The sequence below is a fragment of the Protopterus annectens genome, chromosome 3.part1 (assembly GCF_019279795.1).
Source record: "Protopterus annectens isolate FY-2018-M chromosome 3.part1, PAN1.0, whole genome shotgun sequence".
NCBI classification, from domain to species: Eukaryota; Metazoa; Chordata; order Ceratodontiformes; family Protopteridae; genus Protopterus; species Protopterus annectens.
In genome coordinates, this window is record NC_056732.1 from 388954313 (window position 1) to 388973916 (window position 19604).

The 19604-nt window shown below is 45.3% G+C and overlaps 1 protein-coding gene across 3 annotated transcripts in view; it reads right to left on the reverse strand.

Moving 5' to 3' along the window:
- The window catches only part of CTDSPL (CTD small phosphatase like), a 1248266-nt gene that overhangs the window by 748123 nt on the left and 480539 nt on the right, over window positions 1–19604 (reverse strand). For all 3 annotated transcript variants that reach the window (XM_044066860.1, XM_044066861.1, XR_006364219.1), the window contains exon 3: window positions 19449–19550. In XM_044066860.1, the coding sequence (XP_043922795.1) occupies window positions 19449–19550 (102 nt within the window). The remainder of the gene's footprint in view (window positions 1–19448; window positions 19551–19604) is intronic.

Genomic DNA, 19604 nt, shown 5'->3' on the forward strand with positions numbered 1-19604 from the left:
TTGCTTTAACATGATCAGGCAGAGTTTGTTCCTTTAATCAAGCATGCCTACATATAACAGACCCAGTGACAGCTGCTCTACAGGAAGCCTCCAAAGAATCAAACCCACATTGTAAAGTATGTTTGCCCACCTGTTCAGTTGCATGCAACAGATCCTGCATTTCTTTCAATTCAGACTGTTGAGGGAGTGTGCTCATTTTTTGTTTTAACTGAGACATTAGAAATTGCTGATATTTTAGCATGTGTAATTGGCAATTTAGTGCCCTCATAGCTAGAGTGGCTGAGGTGTAAACCTTTTTCCCCCACCTGTCTAGTGCTCTGGAGTCCCTTTCAGAGGGTACAGGATTTTTTGCCATAGAAGCCTTAGCCCCTTTGGGACCCTGGGAGATAGTCTCTGGATCAGCAACAGGGCTTTTATAAAGGAATTTGTGGGAATCAGGCACTCTATAGTATCTGTCAGGTTTGGCTGGAGCAGGAGGCAGAGAATCTGGGTTCAAACTGGATTCTAAGTAAACATCATCCACAATGTCTAAAACTGGGGGGATGGCAAGTGGTCTGTGCTGGGGGAGTAAAAGAAACTCTCTGAGCCTTTTCTTTGAGTCAGAGTAGTCCTGACCTTCCCAGTGAAAATGTTCCCTCATAATGTGTAAAGTTTCCCCAAAGGAGTAATCTTCAGGAGAAGAAGCTGAGGGAATAGAATCCTCAGCATCAGAATCTTCATAAGGGGAGAAGAAGTAATCTTGGTCCTCAGAGGAGCCTGAGGAAATAGACACTTGTTCAGAGGAGGCATAATCTTCCTCTTGTCTAGGCCTTTTGTCGGGTGAGGGTTGGGAACCCCTGATTAAAGAGATCAAATCTTCAGCCATTTTGAGCATCTGTTTCTTAGGCATGGGGCCTTGAACTGGAGACTGAAGTGCAGACTTTTTAGGTTTAATAGGAGTCTTAGTCTCAGGATACGTTTTTTTATGGTGAGCGTCGTCGGTCTGAAGACGCCTTCAGAAACTGAAGGTGTTTCTGCAGCACCGACATCTTTATCAGCAGTGTCGTCGGTAGGGGCTAAACAAAATGGCTGCGTCAGCCTAGTACTCTCCGCCAAAAGCTCAGAAGCGGTCTCGGGTTCCACATCTGCGGTAGTCAGGGGCTGCATTGGAACCTCACTGAAGACCGGTGAACTGGAGACCGGACCAGCTGAGGCCTCTGAATCTGGCTTGGGTCTAGGCTGCCTGTCCTTATCCTTGCATTTTTTGTGCACGCCGGTAATCGGTTGCTCTGAAGGCATAGTGTAGTTAAATTTTCTACCGAAGTAGTGTCGTGCAAAATCAAAGCGTCTTTTTATAGTACGCTTATTAAACCTAGCACAAAAACGACAACCAGTGATGTCGTGGTCTAGGCCTAGGCAAGGTATGCAGTAAGAATGAAAATCTTTATGAGGTATTTGCTTCCCACAAGAAATACAATTGTTAACTTTTTCTGACATCGGTCTGAGGCAAGAAAAGTTTCCCCAATGGGGTACTTAGCTTTACTGAAGGCTTCGGATCTGAAATTCGAATTCGAAAATCTCAGGAGTCGGCCAACCGGCACTTGCGAACTGCTTCTGCTTCGGGCGCTGCGCGGCAAGAAAGACTGAAGAAAATGGGGTCGGATGCATTATATATACCCCTGGCGCACTGACGTCAGGGAAGAAGTGACAGCAACCGACGCCGGACCAAGACTTTGGAATTCCGGCTGATTGCGGGACCACCTGACGACAGGATAACCCCAAGTGTGATGACTGCAGCAGGGTAACACGATGAACATCATCAAACATGTTTCACAAGTGGTGGTGGGTAGGGAATTCAGGCTCTCGCTACCTGCATACAAGGTACAGGGTTTGAGCCTGTCTCTAGCAACCAGCTATATTTAAGTGGGGCATTTCTCTCTCACACACACACACACACAGAAGCTCCGTACGGACTTAGCAATGGAAAGTACTCTGGAAATCTTCCTCTATGGTCCTGTGAAATAGCAATAAAAGGTCCCATCACAGTCTCCATAAACAACTTTGTCCCTGGTAAACACTGCTTCAACTTGCCTCTATGGTCCTGCGAGAGCAGCAGGCTTAAGAGTTATCCAGCCTGTAGACGTTGCAGTCTGATCCCCTTCCAGTCTATGTGGTTGTAACCGCATAGACTTCTGGGGCATCTGCAGTCTGATGCTTTGTTTCCCATTCCGGAGTGCTGTTTAACCAGTCCGAGTTTGGGAAATGGACACTCCCTCTAAATTTTAAATGGACACTCCCTCTAATTATTTTTTCTTTTTACAGCAGTGAGCAGTCCGAGTTAAATGGTATGGACACTCTAAATTAGTGGTCTGGACATTTTCACAGCAGTCTGAGTATTTTTTTTTTCTTTTTACAGCTGGGGAGCTAGGTTGTGGTGGATGAACACCACCAGTAGAAAGTAAATACCAAAAAATCCCTGTAAGGAGAGAGGAAGAGAGAGAGAGAGAGAGACAAGGGGGATGGAGGGGGGGAACCAGGACTGCAACAGTGAATACACTCGAAAATCTACATTTATGGTAAGCGTACACAACTGTACTATGTTCTTCGTGTTTCACTGCTGCAGTCATCCCATTTGGGTTGATACCCAATGCTGAAGGAAAGGATGGAGGCAGTCAAAAGGTGTTGGGGCTAACTAGCAGGCCTTGTAAGACTGCTGTAGCAAATCCAGCTCTGGATTTAGAAAAAATAGGTAAGTGGTAATGCTTGGTGAAGGTGTGGGCTGGCTAGGATGCCCTGCAAGACTGCAGTGGCAAAGCCTCCCCTGGATTTGGAGAAGATAGGCTGGTGGCAATGCTTGGTGAAGGTATGAACAGATGTCCATGTTGCAGCCTTTAGGATGTCCCTGGCGGGGACCCCTCTGAGAAAAGCTGCAGAGACTGAGGTTGCCCTGGTGGAATGTGTCTTGACCCCCTTTGGAGGTGGTTTTCTGTGCTGCTTGTAGCAGAAATGGATGCAGTGTTTTATCCATTTGGAGATTGTTTGTTTGGATATGGCCTTTTCCTCTGCCTCTGCTGTGAAGCTGACTAGCAACTGATCAGTTTTTCAGAAATATTTAGTCCTGTCCAGATAGAATTTGAGCTGCCTGTGCACATCTCAAGAGTGCAGAATCCTTTCCCCCTTGTTTTGTGGGTTAAGGAAAAAGGTGGGCAAATGAATGGATTGATTGAGAGCCCCACTGGACACAACTTTAGGCATGAAGGATGGGTTAAGTCCTGAGGGAGACCATGTCAGCATGGAAAATGATGAAGGGCTCTACAGCCATGACTGCTTGTAGCTCTGATACTCTTCTAACTGAAGTGATGGCCAGAAGCAAGGCTGTCTTCCAAGAGAGGAATTTTAACTCTGCTGAAGCTGCAGGTTCAAATGGGGGTAGAGTTTTTTCCAACACAAAGTTAAGGTCCCAAACTGGGGTAGGAGCTCTTCTGGGTAGCGTTCTTAGCCCTTTTCAGGAACTGTCTAAGAGGGTGTGAGAAGGCAGGTGGCTCTGTGCTGTTATGAGCAGAGATGGCACAGGCATGAATTTTAATAGAAGAGAAGGACAGACCCCTGTGTAGTAGGTCTGCTAGGTAATCCAGGATGAGAGGTAGGGAGGGCTGTGCCGTTCCGGCTCCCTTAGCCTGGATCCAGGTGCAAAACCTTTTCCACTTGTCATCACAAGAATTTCTAGTGCTGGGGCGTCTGGCCTCACGTATAACATCTAGGACTTGTTGCTTAGGCTGGTAGCTTGAGGAGAGGTCAGGGAATAAGCCAGGCTGCCAGGTTGAGGGTCTGCAATTGGGGATGCATGAATTCTCCATTCCTCTGGGTTAGGAATGTTGGGATCTGAGGTAGGTGCCATGGTGGCAGGGGTGACAGGCTGCGCAGCAGTGGGTACTAGTGCTGGCGTGACCAGTCTGGGGCAATCAGGATTGCCCTAGGTTTTTCCTCCCTTATTTTGAGCAGCACCCTTGAGATGAGTGACAGAGGGGGAAATGCACAAACCGAGAGGTTTACCCACTGGAAGGATAGAGCATCCACTTTCCAGGCCTTGCTGTGAGGTCCCCTGGTGCAGAATTTTCTGAGCTGATGATTGGAGTGGGAGACAAACAAGTTCAGCTTTGGTGTGCCCCATTTCTGGGTTACAAGGGTGAAGGTTCTGTAGTCTAGCTGCCACTCTTGTGGGTCTAGCAGGTTTCTGCTTAAGTTGTCTGCCAGAGAGTTTAGGGAGCCTGGCAGGTATTGTGCTAGCAGGTGTAGTTGCATGGCTGAGGCCGTGTGCCAAAGGGTCATGATGAGCCTACAGAGAGGATAAGAGTGAGTCCCTCCCTGCTTGTTGATATACCACACCACTGTGGTGTTGTCTGTTTTGATCAGTAGAGGCCCCAGGGAGAGTAGGGGTCTGAAAGCTGTCAGGCAGTGCTTAACAGCTAGCATCTCTTTTTGGTTGATGTGCAGATGTATTTGATTCGGGCTCCAATGGCCCTGAATGCACCTGCCATCCAGGTGTACACCCCAGACATAGTCTGATGCATCTGTGGTGAGGGTCTGGGTGGCATAGGGTTGTGAGAAGGGAAGTCCCTTGTTGTGGATGCATGCTGCTGCCCACCAAAGAAAATATTTCCTTAGACAAGGTATCATAGGTATGATAGTTTCCAGGTCTTGAGAGTGTTGACACCAAAGGCTTCTTAGGTACCATTGTAGTTTCCTCATATACAGTCTGGCATATGGAATGAGTAGAATGTGGGAGGCCATGAACCCTAGTGCTTGCAGGATTTTCCTTGCGGATAACTGGGTTCTGGTGGCTAGTTGAGAGAAGTAGCCTGTCAGGTAGGCTTGTTTTTCTGGAGTAGGGAATGCCATCTGGGATGCTGTGTCCAGGCTTGCTCCCAGGAATACAATTTTTGTGTGGGTACTAGTTTTGATTTCTTTTCGTTTATAGTAAACCCCAGGGAGGTCAGTAGGTCCTTTACAAAGGTCAGGTGCTGTAACAGCTTTTCCTGACTGTCCGCCTGAATCAGGCAATCGTTTAAGTAGGGGTAAATTTGAATATTTCTTTGTCTGCAAAAAGCAATGACTGGAGCCAGGCATTTTGTGAAAACTATGGGAGCAGTGGATAAGCCAAAGGGAAGTGCAGAGAACCGAAAGTGCATAGATCCTGCCCTGAAACAGATATTTCCTGCAGGATTCCCTGATTGGGATGTGTAGGTAGGCCTCTTTTAGGTCTAAGGTGGCTAACCAAGCATCCTTGGTGAGCATAGGGAGAAGCTGCTGGAGGGTGAACATTTTTAATTTTGGTATCACCAGAAAGGTGTTTAGAATGGATAGATCAAGGATTGGGTGCCAGGTGCCCTCTTTTCTGGGAACCAGGAAAAGTCTGGAATAGAAACCTTGGCCTATCTGTTCTGCAGGAACATGCTTTATTGTCCTCATGGAGAACAGGGAAAGGATTTGCTTTCTGGCCTCTGCCCACTGGTTTGGAGGAAGATTTCTGAACCCTTTTAGGGTTAAGCAGGGTGTGGAAATAAAATATGTATCCCTGGGACACTATGTAGAGGACCCATCAGTCGTTGGCAATAGTGGCCCAGTTGCTTGCATTGAAGGAGAGTTTTCCTCCTAGGGGCACAAGCAGGTGGACAGAGGTAAGGGGTGGAGGTGTAACGTCACTGTGAGTTCTAACTATAAGGGGGTGGCTTGGCACTCCCTGTTTATGAAGAGGAGGAACTCCATTGCTTAGATCTCTGCATTCCCTGGGGCTGCTGTCTGGGGGGGTCTGCTTCCGCCGGGTCTGGCCTGAGCTGGCCTGGAGGGGGCAGGAAAGGACCAGTGCTTGGAGGGACAATGCCTACTGAACCTCGGAGGCTGGACCTGTAAGAAGTCTTTAACTGTTTGCATAGATTTAGCTTTTTCTTCCATCTGTTTTAAGACCTCTTTTGCCTTGGTGCAAAATACATTGTCTTTGTTCAATGGTACATCCAATAATTTGGATTTGACATGGTCTGGCAAGGTCTGTTCTTTAAGCCAAGCATGTCTTACAAGGACAGAACCAGTGACTGCTGCCCTGCAAGATGCTTCTAGGGCGTCAAAGCCACACTGCAAGGTGTGCTTAGTAATTTGACTTGCAGAATGCATAAGCTCTTGTAATTCTTTATTTTCTGCACAAGCAGGAAATGAAGATATTTTTTGTTTGAGGAGTTCCATGGTATGCTGCTGATATTTCAACATGTGGAACTGACAATTTAATGCTCTAATAGCAAGAGTAGCAGAGGTGTATACTTTTTTATCCCATCTGTCTAAAGTTCAAGAATCCCTGTCTGATAGGGTGGGATTCTTAGCTGAGGTTGCTTAAATTCCTTTGGGTCCTTGAGAAATGACCTCTGGGTAAGCAGTAGGATTGAAAAGGAATTTGTGAGAGTCAGGGACTCTGTAGTACCTGTCAGGTTTCCTGGGAGCAGGAAGAAGGGTGTCAGGAGTCAAACTGGATTCCATAAAAACATCATCCACAACATCCAGGACAGGAGGAACAGCCAAAGGTCTGTGCTGTGGTAAATCTAAGAATTCCCAGAGTCTTTTTTTTGACTGAGGATAGTCTTGACATTACCATTGGAAATGCTCCCTTAAAGTATTCCCCAAATGAAAAATCCTTGGGTGGAGAGGAAGACGGAATGGATTCCTCTGCATCAGAATCCTCATAAGCAGAGAGGGGTTGCATGTCTTCATATTCAGAAGCATCAGAGTCATCGGACTCCTGTTCAGATAAAACTGCTGGGGACAAGTCTCTTTTTCTTTTGGAAGGGGTAGCCTGGCTTCTCCTAATAAGCATAATAAGGTCTTCCGCCATTTTAAGCATTTAAGATTGAGGCAAGGAAGCAGGTGCCTGAGCTTGGGTCATTTTTTGGGCACAGTTTGCACCCTGGGCCTTAGAAAATCGGTAGTTTTAGAAAGAACTGAAGACGTGAAAGAAGTCGTTGGTCTGTGTCAAGTATCAGTAGTGCAAAGTACTTCCTCGGAAGCCAGTGCCTGCTCAGCAGCTCCGAACCCATCCAAGGTAGAGACATCCGCAGGATCCTTAGTCGAAGAAAAGTCTTGCGGCATACCGGACTCCGAAAGGGTCTCAGTAACAGCCTGCGAATCCACAGCAGTGGGCATCAGGGGCTGTGAAAGCGCCTCACTGAGGAACAGAGAACTGACGACTAGCTTAGCGGATGCGTCGTTAGCAGTTTTGGACCTGTGCGGTCTGTCTCTGTCTTTATCTTTACATTTTTTCAAAAGATCGGTAGTCAGATGGCTTACAGAAGCCATATTAGAAACAGAGGACTGAGAGCGAAAATATCTATCATAAGGGCCCGATGATGTATAGTTCTGGCATTGAACAAAGCATAAAAGCAACAGCGAGGGACGTCGTGGTCGGCCTAAACAGGTGATGCAGTAAGAATGGAAGTCTCGGTGTGGTGTTTGCTTTCCACAGGCAAGACAATTGTTGACTTTTTCTGACATCAGTTAGAGCAAGAAAAAAGGCTCCCCAACGGGGTATTTCGCTTTAGAAGACTTCAACTTCAATTCGGAAATGAAAACTCAGGTAGCAGCCGATCGGCACTCGTGCGAACTGCTTCTGCATCGGGCTCCTTGGCAAGAAAGACTGATGTAATGGCGTCGGCTGCCTGTTTTTATACCACTGACGACCTGACGTCTGTCCTGGAGCGACAGCAACCGACACAGAAATACTAACTAAGACAGAAGGAGAAAAGCAGTCTTCCAGGAGAGGAATCTTAGTTCTGCTGAAACAGCAGGTTCGAATGGTGGTAAAGGTAGTTTGTTCCAAAACATAATTCAGGTCCCAGGCTGGAGTGGGTGGTCTTCTGGGAGGTCTGACATTAGAAGTCCCTCTGAGGAATTGTTTAATCAAAGGGTTGGAGAACAGGGGCTGTTCTGCTATCAAAAATGAGCTGGAATGTCTGAGGTGTGGATTTTCATAGAGGAGACGGGCAGGCCACTATTAAGTAGCTCTGCTAGGTACTCCAGGAAAAGAGGGATGGAAGGCTGTGAGGTATTGCCCCCTCTGGACTGGCTCCAGGAGCAGAATCTTTTCCATTTTCCTACATAAGATTTTCTGGTGCTGGGGCGTCTGGCCTCTTGTGATAATGTCTAGGACATGTTTGTTTAACAGTAGTCGCTTGTTTGCCTTTAGAATATTAGCCATGCTGATAGTTTGAGAGTCTGCAAGTCTGGGTGCAGCATTAACCTCCTCCACCGGAGTTAAGAGGTCTGAGATCCTGGGAGGTTGCAAGGTCAGGCTGAGCAGTAAGGGGTACCAATGTTGTCTGGGCCAATCTGGAGCAATGAGGATGGCCTTTGGTCTCTCCTCCCTTATCTGATCAGTACCTTGTGAATAAAAGGCAGAGGAGGGTAAGCTTACACAAAGAGGGTGTTCCAGGGGGAGGTCAAGGCATCCACCTTCCACGCTAGGAGGTGATACTCCCTGGTACAGAAATATTTTTTAGCTGATAGTTGAGATTCAAAGCAAAGAGATCCACCTCTGGAGTCCCCCACACCCGAGTGTTTTGTAAAAAGATTTAGCTGTGGAGGTTCAGTAAGTTTCTGCTTAATTAGTCTGCCAGGGTGTTGTTGATCTCTAGTAGGTGTTGGGCTATCAGGTGTATTCCCATGGAAGAGGCTGTCAGCCAGAGGATGATGGCTAGCCTGCACACAGGGTAAGATTGGATCCCTCCCTGTCTATTGATGTACCACATTACTGTGTTGTCTGTTCTGATAAGGAGAACCCCTGTCTTGGGATGGGGTTTGAAGGATGTCAGAGCCTTTGGTACTGCCATCATTTCCTTCTGGTTTATGAGAAAGGGAAGGTGCTGGGCATCCCAAAGCCCTTGGATGCACCTGTCTTCTAGGTGAGCGCCCCAAGCTATGTCTGAGGCGTCGGTGGTAATGGTCTGCCTGCTTGGGCGGAGGTTGAAGGAAAGACCCTTGTTCTGGGCACAGGCCCCTGCCCACCAGAGAAACTCAGCCCTTATACAGGGGTTCAGAGGTAGAGAGGTCTCTAGAGGTTGGGAGTGCTGACACCAAAGGTTCTTTGGGTACCACTGAAGTTTTCTCATGTGAAGCCTGGCCAAAGGAATTAGAAGGATGCAAGATGCCATATACCCCAAGGCTTGCAAGAATTTCCTCGTAGTGAGGTGCCTTCTGGAAGCCAGCTGGGTGAAACAGATGCAGGAAGCTCTGCTTTTCCAGGGGTAGGAAGGCCATTTGGGATGTTGTGTTCAGCAGTGCTCCCAAGAAAATGATCTTCCTGGAGGGTATTTGCCTTGATTTCTTCAAGGTGATTGTGTACCCTAGGGAGGTTAAGAGGGTTTTGACAAAGAGGAGGTCCTTGAGGAGCTTTTCTTTGCCATCTGCCTGAATGAGGCAGTCGTTCAGATAAATGTAAATTTGTATATTTTTCTGTCTGCAAAAGGCTATGGCCAGGGCTAAGCATTTGGTGAATACTCTGGGAGCAGCAGATAAGGCAAAGGGTAGCGCAGAGAACTGAAAGTGTTGTGAGCCTGCTATGAAGCAAATGAATTTTCTGCAGGATACCCTTATGGGGATGTGGAGGTAGGCATCTTTGTCAGCATTGGCAACAGCTGCTGTAAAGTTAGCATTTTGAATATGGGGACCACCAGGAAGGTGTTCAGAATGGCTACATCCAGGGTGGAGCGCCAAGTGCCCTCCATCCTGGGAACAAGGAATAGTCTGGAATAAAAGCCTTTGCCTGTTTGATCTGAGGGGACAGGTTCTACTGCCCCTTGGAATAAGAGAGCTTGGACTTGTTTCAATACCTCTGCCCAATGATTTTGCAGTAAGGGTACCCTCTAGGAATTGGGAGTTTTTGCCCTAGAGGGATGGCTTAGAATTCCCTGCCTTTGGGATGGGAGTGGTCCACGGTTTGGTTCTCTGCTGTCCCTGGGATAGAAGTCTAGGTAAGTACCTGCGGGGCTTACCTTGCCCCTGTCTGCTAGGTGCAGGAAAGAACCTGGGTTTAGAGGGAAAATTCCTGCTGAACCTAGGAGGTTGTACCCGAAGGAAATCTTTTACTGTTGGCATAGATTTTGCTTTGTCTTCCATATTTTTAAGCACCTCTTCTACTTTCACTCCAAACAAGTGGTCCTTATCCAAGGGTGCATCAAGTAATTTTGATTTAACATGATCAGAGAGAGGTTGTTCCTTCAACCATGCATGTCTCCCAATGACAGATCCTGACACTGCTGCCCTGATTTTGACTTCTAGGGCATCCTATCCACAGTGTAAAGAGTGTTTAGCCACTTGACAAGTAGTAAATCTGCTAACTGTTTCGAATTGGCACAATCAGGAAAGGTTGAAATCTTTTGTTTTAATAGTTCCAAAGAGTGTTGTTGATATTTTAACATGTGGAACTGACAGTTGAGTGCGCTGCCAACTAAGGTTGCAGAGGTGTATACTTTTTTACCCCATCTGTCCAGATCTCTGGAGACCTTGTCAGAAGGAACAGGATTCTTTGCAGAAATAGCCTTAGCTCCTTTAGGTCTCTGTGTAATGACCTCCGGGTCTGCAGCAGGATTTCGATCAGGTATCTGTGAGAATCCGGTACTCTGTTATACCTGTCAGGTTTTCTGGGAGCAGGTGGGAGGGCGTCAGGAGTTAAGCTGGATTCATGGAAGACATCATCAACCACTGCTAAGATTGGAGGGATTGCCAAGGGTCTGTGCTGGGGTAGTTCTAGAAACTCTCTTAGTCTTTTCTTAGACTGAGAAAGACCTGGGATTCCCAGTGGAAATGTTCTTTGAGGGTGTGAAGGGTTTCCCCAAAGGAAGGATCTTCAAGTGACGAGGCAGAGTGAATGGATTCCTCTGCATCTCAATCCTCATAAGCAGTCAGAGGTAGTTGTTCCTCTTCAAAATCTGAATAATCAGACTCCTCAGAATCCTGTTCTGTCAGTATTTCAGGAGAAAGGTCTCTTTTTCTTTTAGAAGTTGTGGCCTGACTACTCCTGATAAGAGTGATAAGATCCTCCACCATTTTAAGCATTTGAGCTTGGGGTGGTGGAGCACGAGTAAAATGGTGACTAGAGGTAGTTTTCCTAGGAGCCTTGCCTCTAGGCCTAAGAGTATCCATCAGTCTGAGAGAAATGGTAGTTGGAGGAGAAGACGTCGTTTTTTTGTCTAGATTCGGTAGTGCGAAAGACCTCCTCGGAAGCCGGTGTCTGTGTTGCGGCTCCAGACCCATCCAAGGCAGAGACAACCAAAGGCTCAGAAGACGAAGAAGATTTCTGTGGCATACCGGACTCCAAAAGGAGTCTCAGTAGAGGCCTGCAAAGGTATCGGATCAGGCATCAGGGGCTGCGAAGGCCCTCACTGAATTCCGGAGAACTGATGACCTGCTTAGCGGTAGAGTCGTCGGAAAGCGTAGCCTTGTGCGGTCTGTCTCTATCTTTATCATTATGTTTTTTCAGAATGTCTACGGATTGTTGGCTGACAGACACCATTTCGGCTGCAATAAGAGATCTACGACGAATGGTTCTCGCTTTAAAGAGGGCACAGAACCGGCAACGGGGGACGTCGTGATCTGGGTTTAAACAAGTGATGCAGTATGAATGGAAGTCTCTGTGTGGTATTTACTTTCCACAGGTGAGACAATTGTTAACTTTTTCAGACATCGGTTAGTGCAAGAAAAAAGGGTCCCCAACTTAGCTTTAGACATTTTCAGCTCTAATTCAAACTCTGGTAGTGACCGACCGGCACACTTGCAAACTGCTTCTGCTACGGGCTCCACGGCAAGAAAGACTGACGTGATGGTGTTGGCTGCCTTCCTTTATAGCACTGACGACCTGATGTCAGACAGCATGCGACAGCAGCCGATGCAGAAAAACATTGACTCTGGTATTCGGGCCAGCCGAGGGCTACCACAGCAGGGATAACCCCACAGGTGATGAGTGCAACAGTGAAACACGAAGAACATCTGGAAATCCTGCAGAAAGGAAGGACAGCCTGAGGGAAGGTAATGGCAATGTGTGAATAGTCAAAAGCCTCAGTGGCCTTGGAATATCTATGAATTTATACATAAATAAATACATAAATATATGTAGCATAGTATGCAGCATAGTGTTATTGGAATAGAGCTGTAACATAAAGCAAGATAACAGCATTTTAAAATGTTTGTAGAAAGAAAGATTTAACACTGGAATGTTGAACAAAAAACAGATAGGACACTGTGATCAACACTCTGCAAATATGTGCTAACAAGACCTGTTCGAAGAAGACTAAAGTATTTTAAAGTAATTCTGGAAAGCAACATCTGGCAATATAGTGCTTTTTTGACTGCAGCTACAACATTCTGATTTGCATTTTACCAGACAAAACACACACTGTCTGAAACATAGTGCTTTTCTCTGGTAAATGTCTTTCTGAAATACTACAACTGTACTTTTCTGACTGGAGCCTGTTAAATGGAGGGATGGGCCCTGACTGATGCGGTCACATTTTGCACTGCACTTTATAGCAACACAGTACCACAACAAACACCAAAAAGGGCACAAAACGTTAGCACCAAGAAAGCAGACAAATAATTTTCATAAAATGTTAATATTTTTGGAAACTAACATTTAAACATGTTCTGCTCATTAAGAAAAAAGATGGGATACAACGCTGGCAGTACAGCATTACATTGTTTTCATGTCAGTTTCATCTAGCTGCAACATTTGCTCTCGCTATCTGTTACTCTCTCAATGCAGCAAGCAGCAAAAGCAGCACAACTTCTCAAGTCAGCATTTTAATATAAGTTTGTTGGGGGTGCAAATGGAGCCTATCAACAGGCTGTGGGGGACACATTGTCTAATAATTATGCCACTGTTTTGGTCCAACTGATTTATCTGCTTGCTAGAGGTATACATACAGCTACCCCCCCCCCCCCCATGGAAAAAGAATAAAAATATTTCAGGGGTATTCTGTGTCTCTGTGCATTAGAAAAGGAAACAGAAGCTTGGCATCAAGTGAGGGTCAGGAACAGACTAATGTCCCATTATACTGTCATGTACACCTGGCTTTACAGCTAACCCATGATTTTGCAGGGTAACGCAATGTAACAGAATCTGGATTATGATTTCTCTATATAATGCTGCATATATAATGCTGTATTGCTTACTGCAGTAAGGCACAAGTTCATATTTAAGCCTTAGTGTGCTAGGCAACAGTCAGTGTGAACAGGAGTTAAATGAACCAGAAACTCCTATTCTAATGTTTACAATATAGTGTAGTAACACAACACCATGAATCCAATAATCTGTCAGCTGAAATGGGTTTCTAACAGGTTCAAAATACTGCGCTACCTGCATGGAAGCAGCACTACACAGTTACTATGTTCAGGAAGGCAAAGCTGTACCTATCTATTGTAGCTCCCTATGCTGATCCCTGATCTGGCTAACACTTCTATCTCGTACTTGAGGAAAGGCAAAAAAAAATGCTCTTTCTTGCATAGCAAACTGCTTGCTGCATCTGATGTCACACACGTGAAGTACTGAAGCACTTCAGCCCTAACACAAATGCACTATTGGTATTCACTCCTGAATGTCAGTAATGCATTACCGACTGATCAGCATTTCCTGATCACACCCGCTAAAACCTTGCACCTGGGCAACTGACCACTTTGCCCCACCCTAGCTACACCTCTGAAGGGAGGAAGGGAATCTCCCAAAACTTTCAACGAGACAAACTTGTTGCCATTAAAGTAAATGTCGTAAATTCACAAACAAAGAATGAAACGCACGCAGATATATATATATATATATATATATATATATATATATATATATATATACACACACACACACACATATATATACACATTATATATATATTTACTTACACACACACACACACACACACACACACACACACACACACACACACACACACACATATACATTATATCAAGCTACAATACGCCAATATGTGCTTCCACTGTATAGCATACTGCCAGAAAACATCACTGAAAGAAAACAACATTCTACTGAATATATCCATTACTCTGCTATGCCTACAAATTCTGTAAAAAAAGGAAAGAAAAGAAAATGCTTATCTACCAAACAGGCTACACAGGTCCTATATAACTGACATGTGCAAGTGAGTGCAGTTTCGACATACTACATTAACACATAGTATCAGCAGTATAAAGCAGGATCACTATGTTCATAGGTGTGTACTAAGCTAATGGCCCTGGAGCCTTTATAAGCCTAGCCCATACGATTACCCTCGCATCGTGTCACCCGACCTTAGCTTCCAGTGCCTCTGTCGAGTGGAGCCACTGGAGTGATCCCATCCACTCATCAAGATTTCTCTTGAAGAGGGCTAGTGAGGTGCTCTGTTTCATATGTATGAGGTCTATTCCATAGCATGGGCAGTCTCTGGGTTATGAACCTGTCCCTCCAGCATGTTCTGTTGATTGTGGTAATGAGGTTGAGGTCTCTGGATCGTGTGGTGTGGAGGGATTTGGATTTGTTTAGATGTAGCATTTCTAACAGAGCTGGGTCAGACATGGCTTTATAAGTCAAGCAGAGATTGCCTCTAAGTGGGTGATATGAGACAGAGAACAGTTGGGAGTTTTTTTGAGTCTGTCCATATAGGACAAATATTTAAGGCCTAAGATCCTCTTTGTGAGGTACTTTTGCGAGCTCTCCAGTTGTCGCAGGTGTCTAGTGAGGTACATGCCAAATGGGGCACTGTACTCGATGATTGGCCTAATGAGAGACGAGTAGATTAATGACCTCTTTCTTCCTGGATGCAAAACCCTTAGTAAAGAGATGTGCCACATAGAAGGACTTTCTGACCACAGTGGCAGTGTGGTAGTCAGAAGAGAGGTTGCTGTCAACCTGTGTTCCCAGATCTCTTATAAAGCTTTCTGTGTTCAGCGGACTACCATCGATGTGGTAGTTCATGGGAACTGGGTTTTTCCCAAAGGGGATGACAACACATTTTTTGGCACTGAGCTTAAGGCCATAGTTTTGGCACCAGACATTCGTCTCAGTAAGGCCTTTCTGTAGGATGTCAACATAATTTGGGTAGTTAATAACGGCTCCCAACTTGCAATTGTCTGCGAACTTTGTCAGCCAGAGTCCCTTTGTGTTGGACTGGACTTCTGAGAAGTAGATACCAAACAGGAGAGGACCCATGACCGATCCCTGTGGGCCTCCACTCGTGACTAGTCGGCAGTCTGACCTGGAGTCAGCTACTTTCACACTGTGAGTTCTATCTGTGATCCAGTTTGCAACCCACCTAGTGATATAGGTGTTGATGCCTAGCTTAGTGAGTTTTTCTATGATTCCTGAGTGGGGAATGGTATCAAAGGCCTTGGCCAGATCAAGGTAGGCTGTATAAACCCACTTTGCTTTCATCCACAGCTTTGGTGACTGACTCAAAGAAGTCCACCAAGTTGAGCAGGCATGATCTACCCTTCACAAACCCAAACTGTGTGGGATCCAGAGTTTGGAGATTCCCTATATCCTTATTTATTAGGTCCATGATGATGCGTCCCATAGCTTTGCATATCAGACTTGTCAGGCTAATGGGGCAATAGTTCCCAGGGTCTGTAGTCGCTCTTCCTTTGTGGAGAGGGATGACTATAGCAGAGTGCCATTTGGCAGGGACAAAGCCTGAGGTGAGGCTGTGATTGAACAGGGCACCCAGGTGAGGTGCCCGTTCACTCTGTAGTTCATGTTGAACACAGCCAGGGATATTGTCAGGTCCCATAGAAGTTGTATTCTTGGCCTTGGACAGTGCTGTTTTAACCTGTGCAGCAGTAATACTGGGTGCCTGGTGATCTACTGATATTGTGATTGGTCCTTTGGGGAGGGAGACAAGGGAAAAGTTGGCACTGAATCTGTTGGCCAGTATATTGGCAATATCTGTTGGCTCGGTATATCAGGTACCATTGTGCAGTAGCTCAGAGCAAATCTGGGTATTGCCGTGGAGGTTCTTTACATAAGAATAGAAGGTCTTGTGGCTGTCTTTACTATCTGCTGCAATTCTGTTTTTATAGCTAGCTTTAGAGGATTTGATGAGGGATCTCAACTTTTTGTTGAGGCTGATAAGGGAGTTTTTCCAGTCTTGGGACTTCACCTTATTCCACATTAGTTTCCTCTTCTGTTGTTGAGTTTGTTTATGGCAGGGGACCACCAGACTGGCTTCCTTTTTTTGGAGGAGTGCGTCTTGGTTCTATTGGGTATGGCAAAATCCATGCATTTGTGTATGTGTTCGTACAGTGCATTGGTGTATGATTCAGTGGTCAGGCAACTATTCTCCATTTGCATGGGTGCCATGAAGTTAGTCACCTCTGTTCTTAGGAGCCCAAAGTTAGCTTTGGAGAAATTTTTTCATGCTGGTTACCTTTGCGAGGGGTGGGAGGGATGTAGTTTTCCAAGGTGATTAGTTTGTGGTCAGATCTAACCAGGGAGGAGTTGACTATTTGTGTAGAGCAACGGCTGCCCATGTTAGTAATGACCAGGTCAAAGATGTTGCTACCTCTAGTGGGGGTAAGAATGAGCTTGTCCAGGGCATTGGAATTAATGAATTCCAGGAAACGTTGGGCAAGTGTATTGGTACATGAGTAGTTTTCCCAGTTAATGGAGGGGTAGTTGAAGTTGCCCAGTATGAGTTTGTTAGGTTGGACCCCAATATTCTCCAGGGTGCTTAGGAACATGAAGTGAGTGTCTTGGAACATGGTTGAGGACCTATAACAGGCTATGACCTGAATCGCTGCCTTACCCAATGTTAGCTGCACCTGAATTATCTCTGATGTATTATGTTGGGCTACCAGTCTGGAGGTGTGCACATCCTTTATGAATATGGAAACATCACCACCTTTGGAGCTTCGGTCCAAGTTCTAGGGCCGAAAGGTGTGGAATGAGTTATAGCCTGGTAGTGCAGGGGTGCTTTCTGCTACCTTGAACCAGGTCTCTGTTACAGCACAAATGTCAATGTTCTTCATTTTAAGGAGTGTTTTGAATGAGTGCAATTTGAGATTTAGACTTCTAGCATTGAGCAGCATGACCCTCAGACTGCATTTGTTTGTAGCTGTTACGGTGGTAATTTGGTCTTTGGAACATCGCCTAAAAAAGGCACTATAGGGGTGGCAAGAGCCTTGGCCAGTATCTGGAAGCGCAGGGGTGATAGATGCAGGCCATCTCTGGCAAAGCATTGAGGTGTGTCAGTCATGTCATCCCAGGCAGAGAGATAGTGGATTCCCTTAGAATGACACCAAAAACTTAGCCAATTGTTGAAATTAATCATTTTCTGCTTGTACTGTGGTATCATTCAGGGTGATGGTAGGATGCTGCTCAGGGCTAGGGTCGTACCTGCCTAGGTTACATAATCCGAGAGCTCCTCCATGTCTCTTTTCATGTAGTCCAGGGAGATACGTCTCAGGTCATTCACATCAACATGTACAATGACAGAGTCATATTTGTACCTGTTGTTGAGGGACCTGAGTGCGTACGCTATATATGGTGGATTCTGGTACCTGACATGCAGCTGACTGTTAATTTCTCCTTATTTAACCTAGTGAGTGTGACATCAGTGTGCCTCACTATCGCGTCACCTATGGTGAGTGGCACACTGTTTAGGAGAGTTATGTGTCTCGTGGTTAGTGTTGTGTTGTGGTGGTTGAGTGCATTTCTGCCTTGGAGGTCTCTGCTGTTTGGGTAGATTTTTATTGAGAGCCCCTGCGAAGGTGGGTGTGTGGTTTGTGTTTTTATATGAAGACAGTGCTGGTGTGTGTTCTGAAGGGCTATTTGTTCCATGTGGTGTGGTGCAAGTGTGGATCTTCTCCTTTTGACCAGCTATTCCGGTCTTGGCTGGAGAGTGGGTGTCTTCCATTTTGGATATATAAGTGCATCTCTCGCAAGTCTGAGTGTTGGGAGGTAAGAGGAGAGCGTTGTCGGTGCACATGAGGCAGTTGCTACATTGCCTCAGGATGCCCAAGTTTACCAGTTTAACGGGAGAAAGCACAGGGAACTGTCCTTTAGACATGCCTGGAGGGGTGGGCATTAATAATAAGTACTGAAGCGGTTTCCTTGTAGAACATTTAGTGCAGGTAGCACTTTTGTGTGCTACAATAATTGCTGTAAGAAGTCTGGTATGGTAAAGTGCTAGACTAATAAGCTAGTAAAAGTGCAGGAGAGGAGAGAAATAGCAGATCTAAGGGAAAATTGAAGAGCAGACTTTGGCACCTGTCAGAAGCTTACAAACAGTCCTGGATACAGCAAATCTGTATCTGGACTAGACTTGTTAGAGGAAAGGTGGGAAAAAGTGCAAACGTGGGCTTTTAAGCCAGAAAGTTGAAGGAGATGGAAAAAACTGCCCAAATGGCCAATAAACTACAATTTCTGGACCAAAAACTGCTCCTCTTGTGGTAGATAGGCTACCTACTGCTTACCACTCCCACTGACAAGTTAGAAGGCTTCTCTCCAACACAGAGAGGCTTGGGGGGCTCAGAAGCTTACAGTCTTGGATACAGCAAATCTGTATCTGGACTAGACTAGTTATAGGAAAGGTGGGAAACAAGCACAAATGCGGGCTTTTAAGCCAGAAAGTTGAAGGAGATGGAAAAAAGTGCTCAAACAGCCAACAGACTACAATTTCTGGGCCAGAAACTACTCCTCTTGTGGTAGGCTACCTAGTGCTTATCACTCCCACTGATAAGCTAGAACGCTTCCCTCCAACACAGAAAGGCTTGGGGGTGGCTCAGAAGCTTACAAACAGTCCTGGCTACAGCAAATCTGTAACTGGACTAGACTAGTTACAGGAAAGGCAGGAAACAAGCTTAGAATTATTTTTTTTTTGTTACAGAAGAGCAGCTAAAACAGCACTAAAAATAATTCAAGTGCAGTGCAAGCTAGCAAACTTGAGTGTGTAGCAATATTAAAGCAAGTTATTCAAACTGTATTCTGAACTGAATTAAATTATTGCTTAATTCAACCCTGAACAGTTAAAAAGTGCCAAAATATACTTATCAGTTGAGAAGCACACTCAGTCAGAACACAAAGCGGAAAGGGAGAAAGGAGAAACAGATGTATTTATTTAAAAAAAAAAAGACTTTAAAAATATATGCATAGATTATTTTTAGAAAAATAAAATGTGTAATGGCAGTAAACTTCGATGGACTATTTGGAATTCTGCATTTTACTCATAGTAGACACCTGAACAGAGATTTACTTCTAAAGTGACCATATGCTTCAAGGTTCCAATCCATATTTTTTCATGAATCCCAACTGAAGGCATGTTGTCTTCTCTCTGTGTCGTCTTATATCTACATATGTTTTAAATACTTAAGAAGATATTCTTCAATACAATGTCATACTATATACCTGTTTATTATATTATTAGATTACGCACCTGAGGAAAGAATTATTCTGTTACCTTAAAAGAACTGTGAACTAAGGTTTCATCTAAATCAATGACGACACACTTCTTCCCAGAGTCAACTCCATTCAGTTCTGGCAGGAGGTACTTGGTTGGTGGCTAGAAAAGTGAAGCAAATACATTACAGAAAACAGGCAAAAAACATAAAACAAA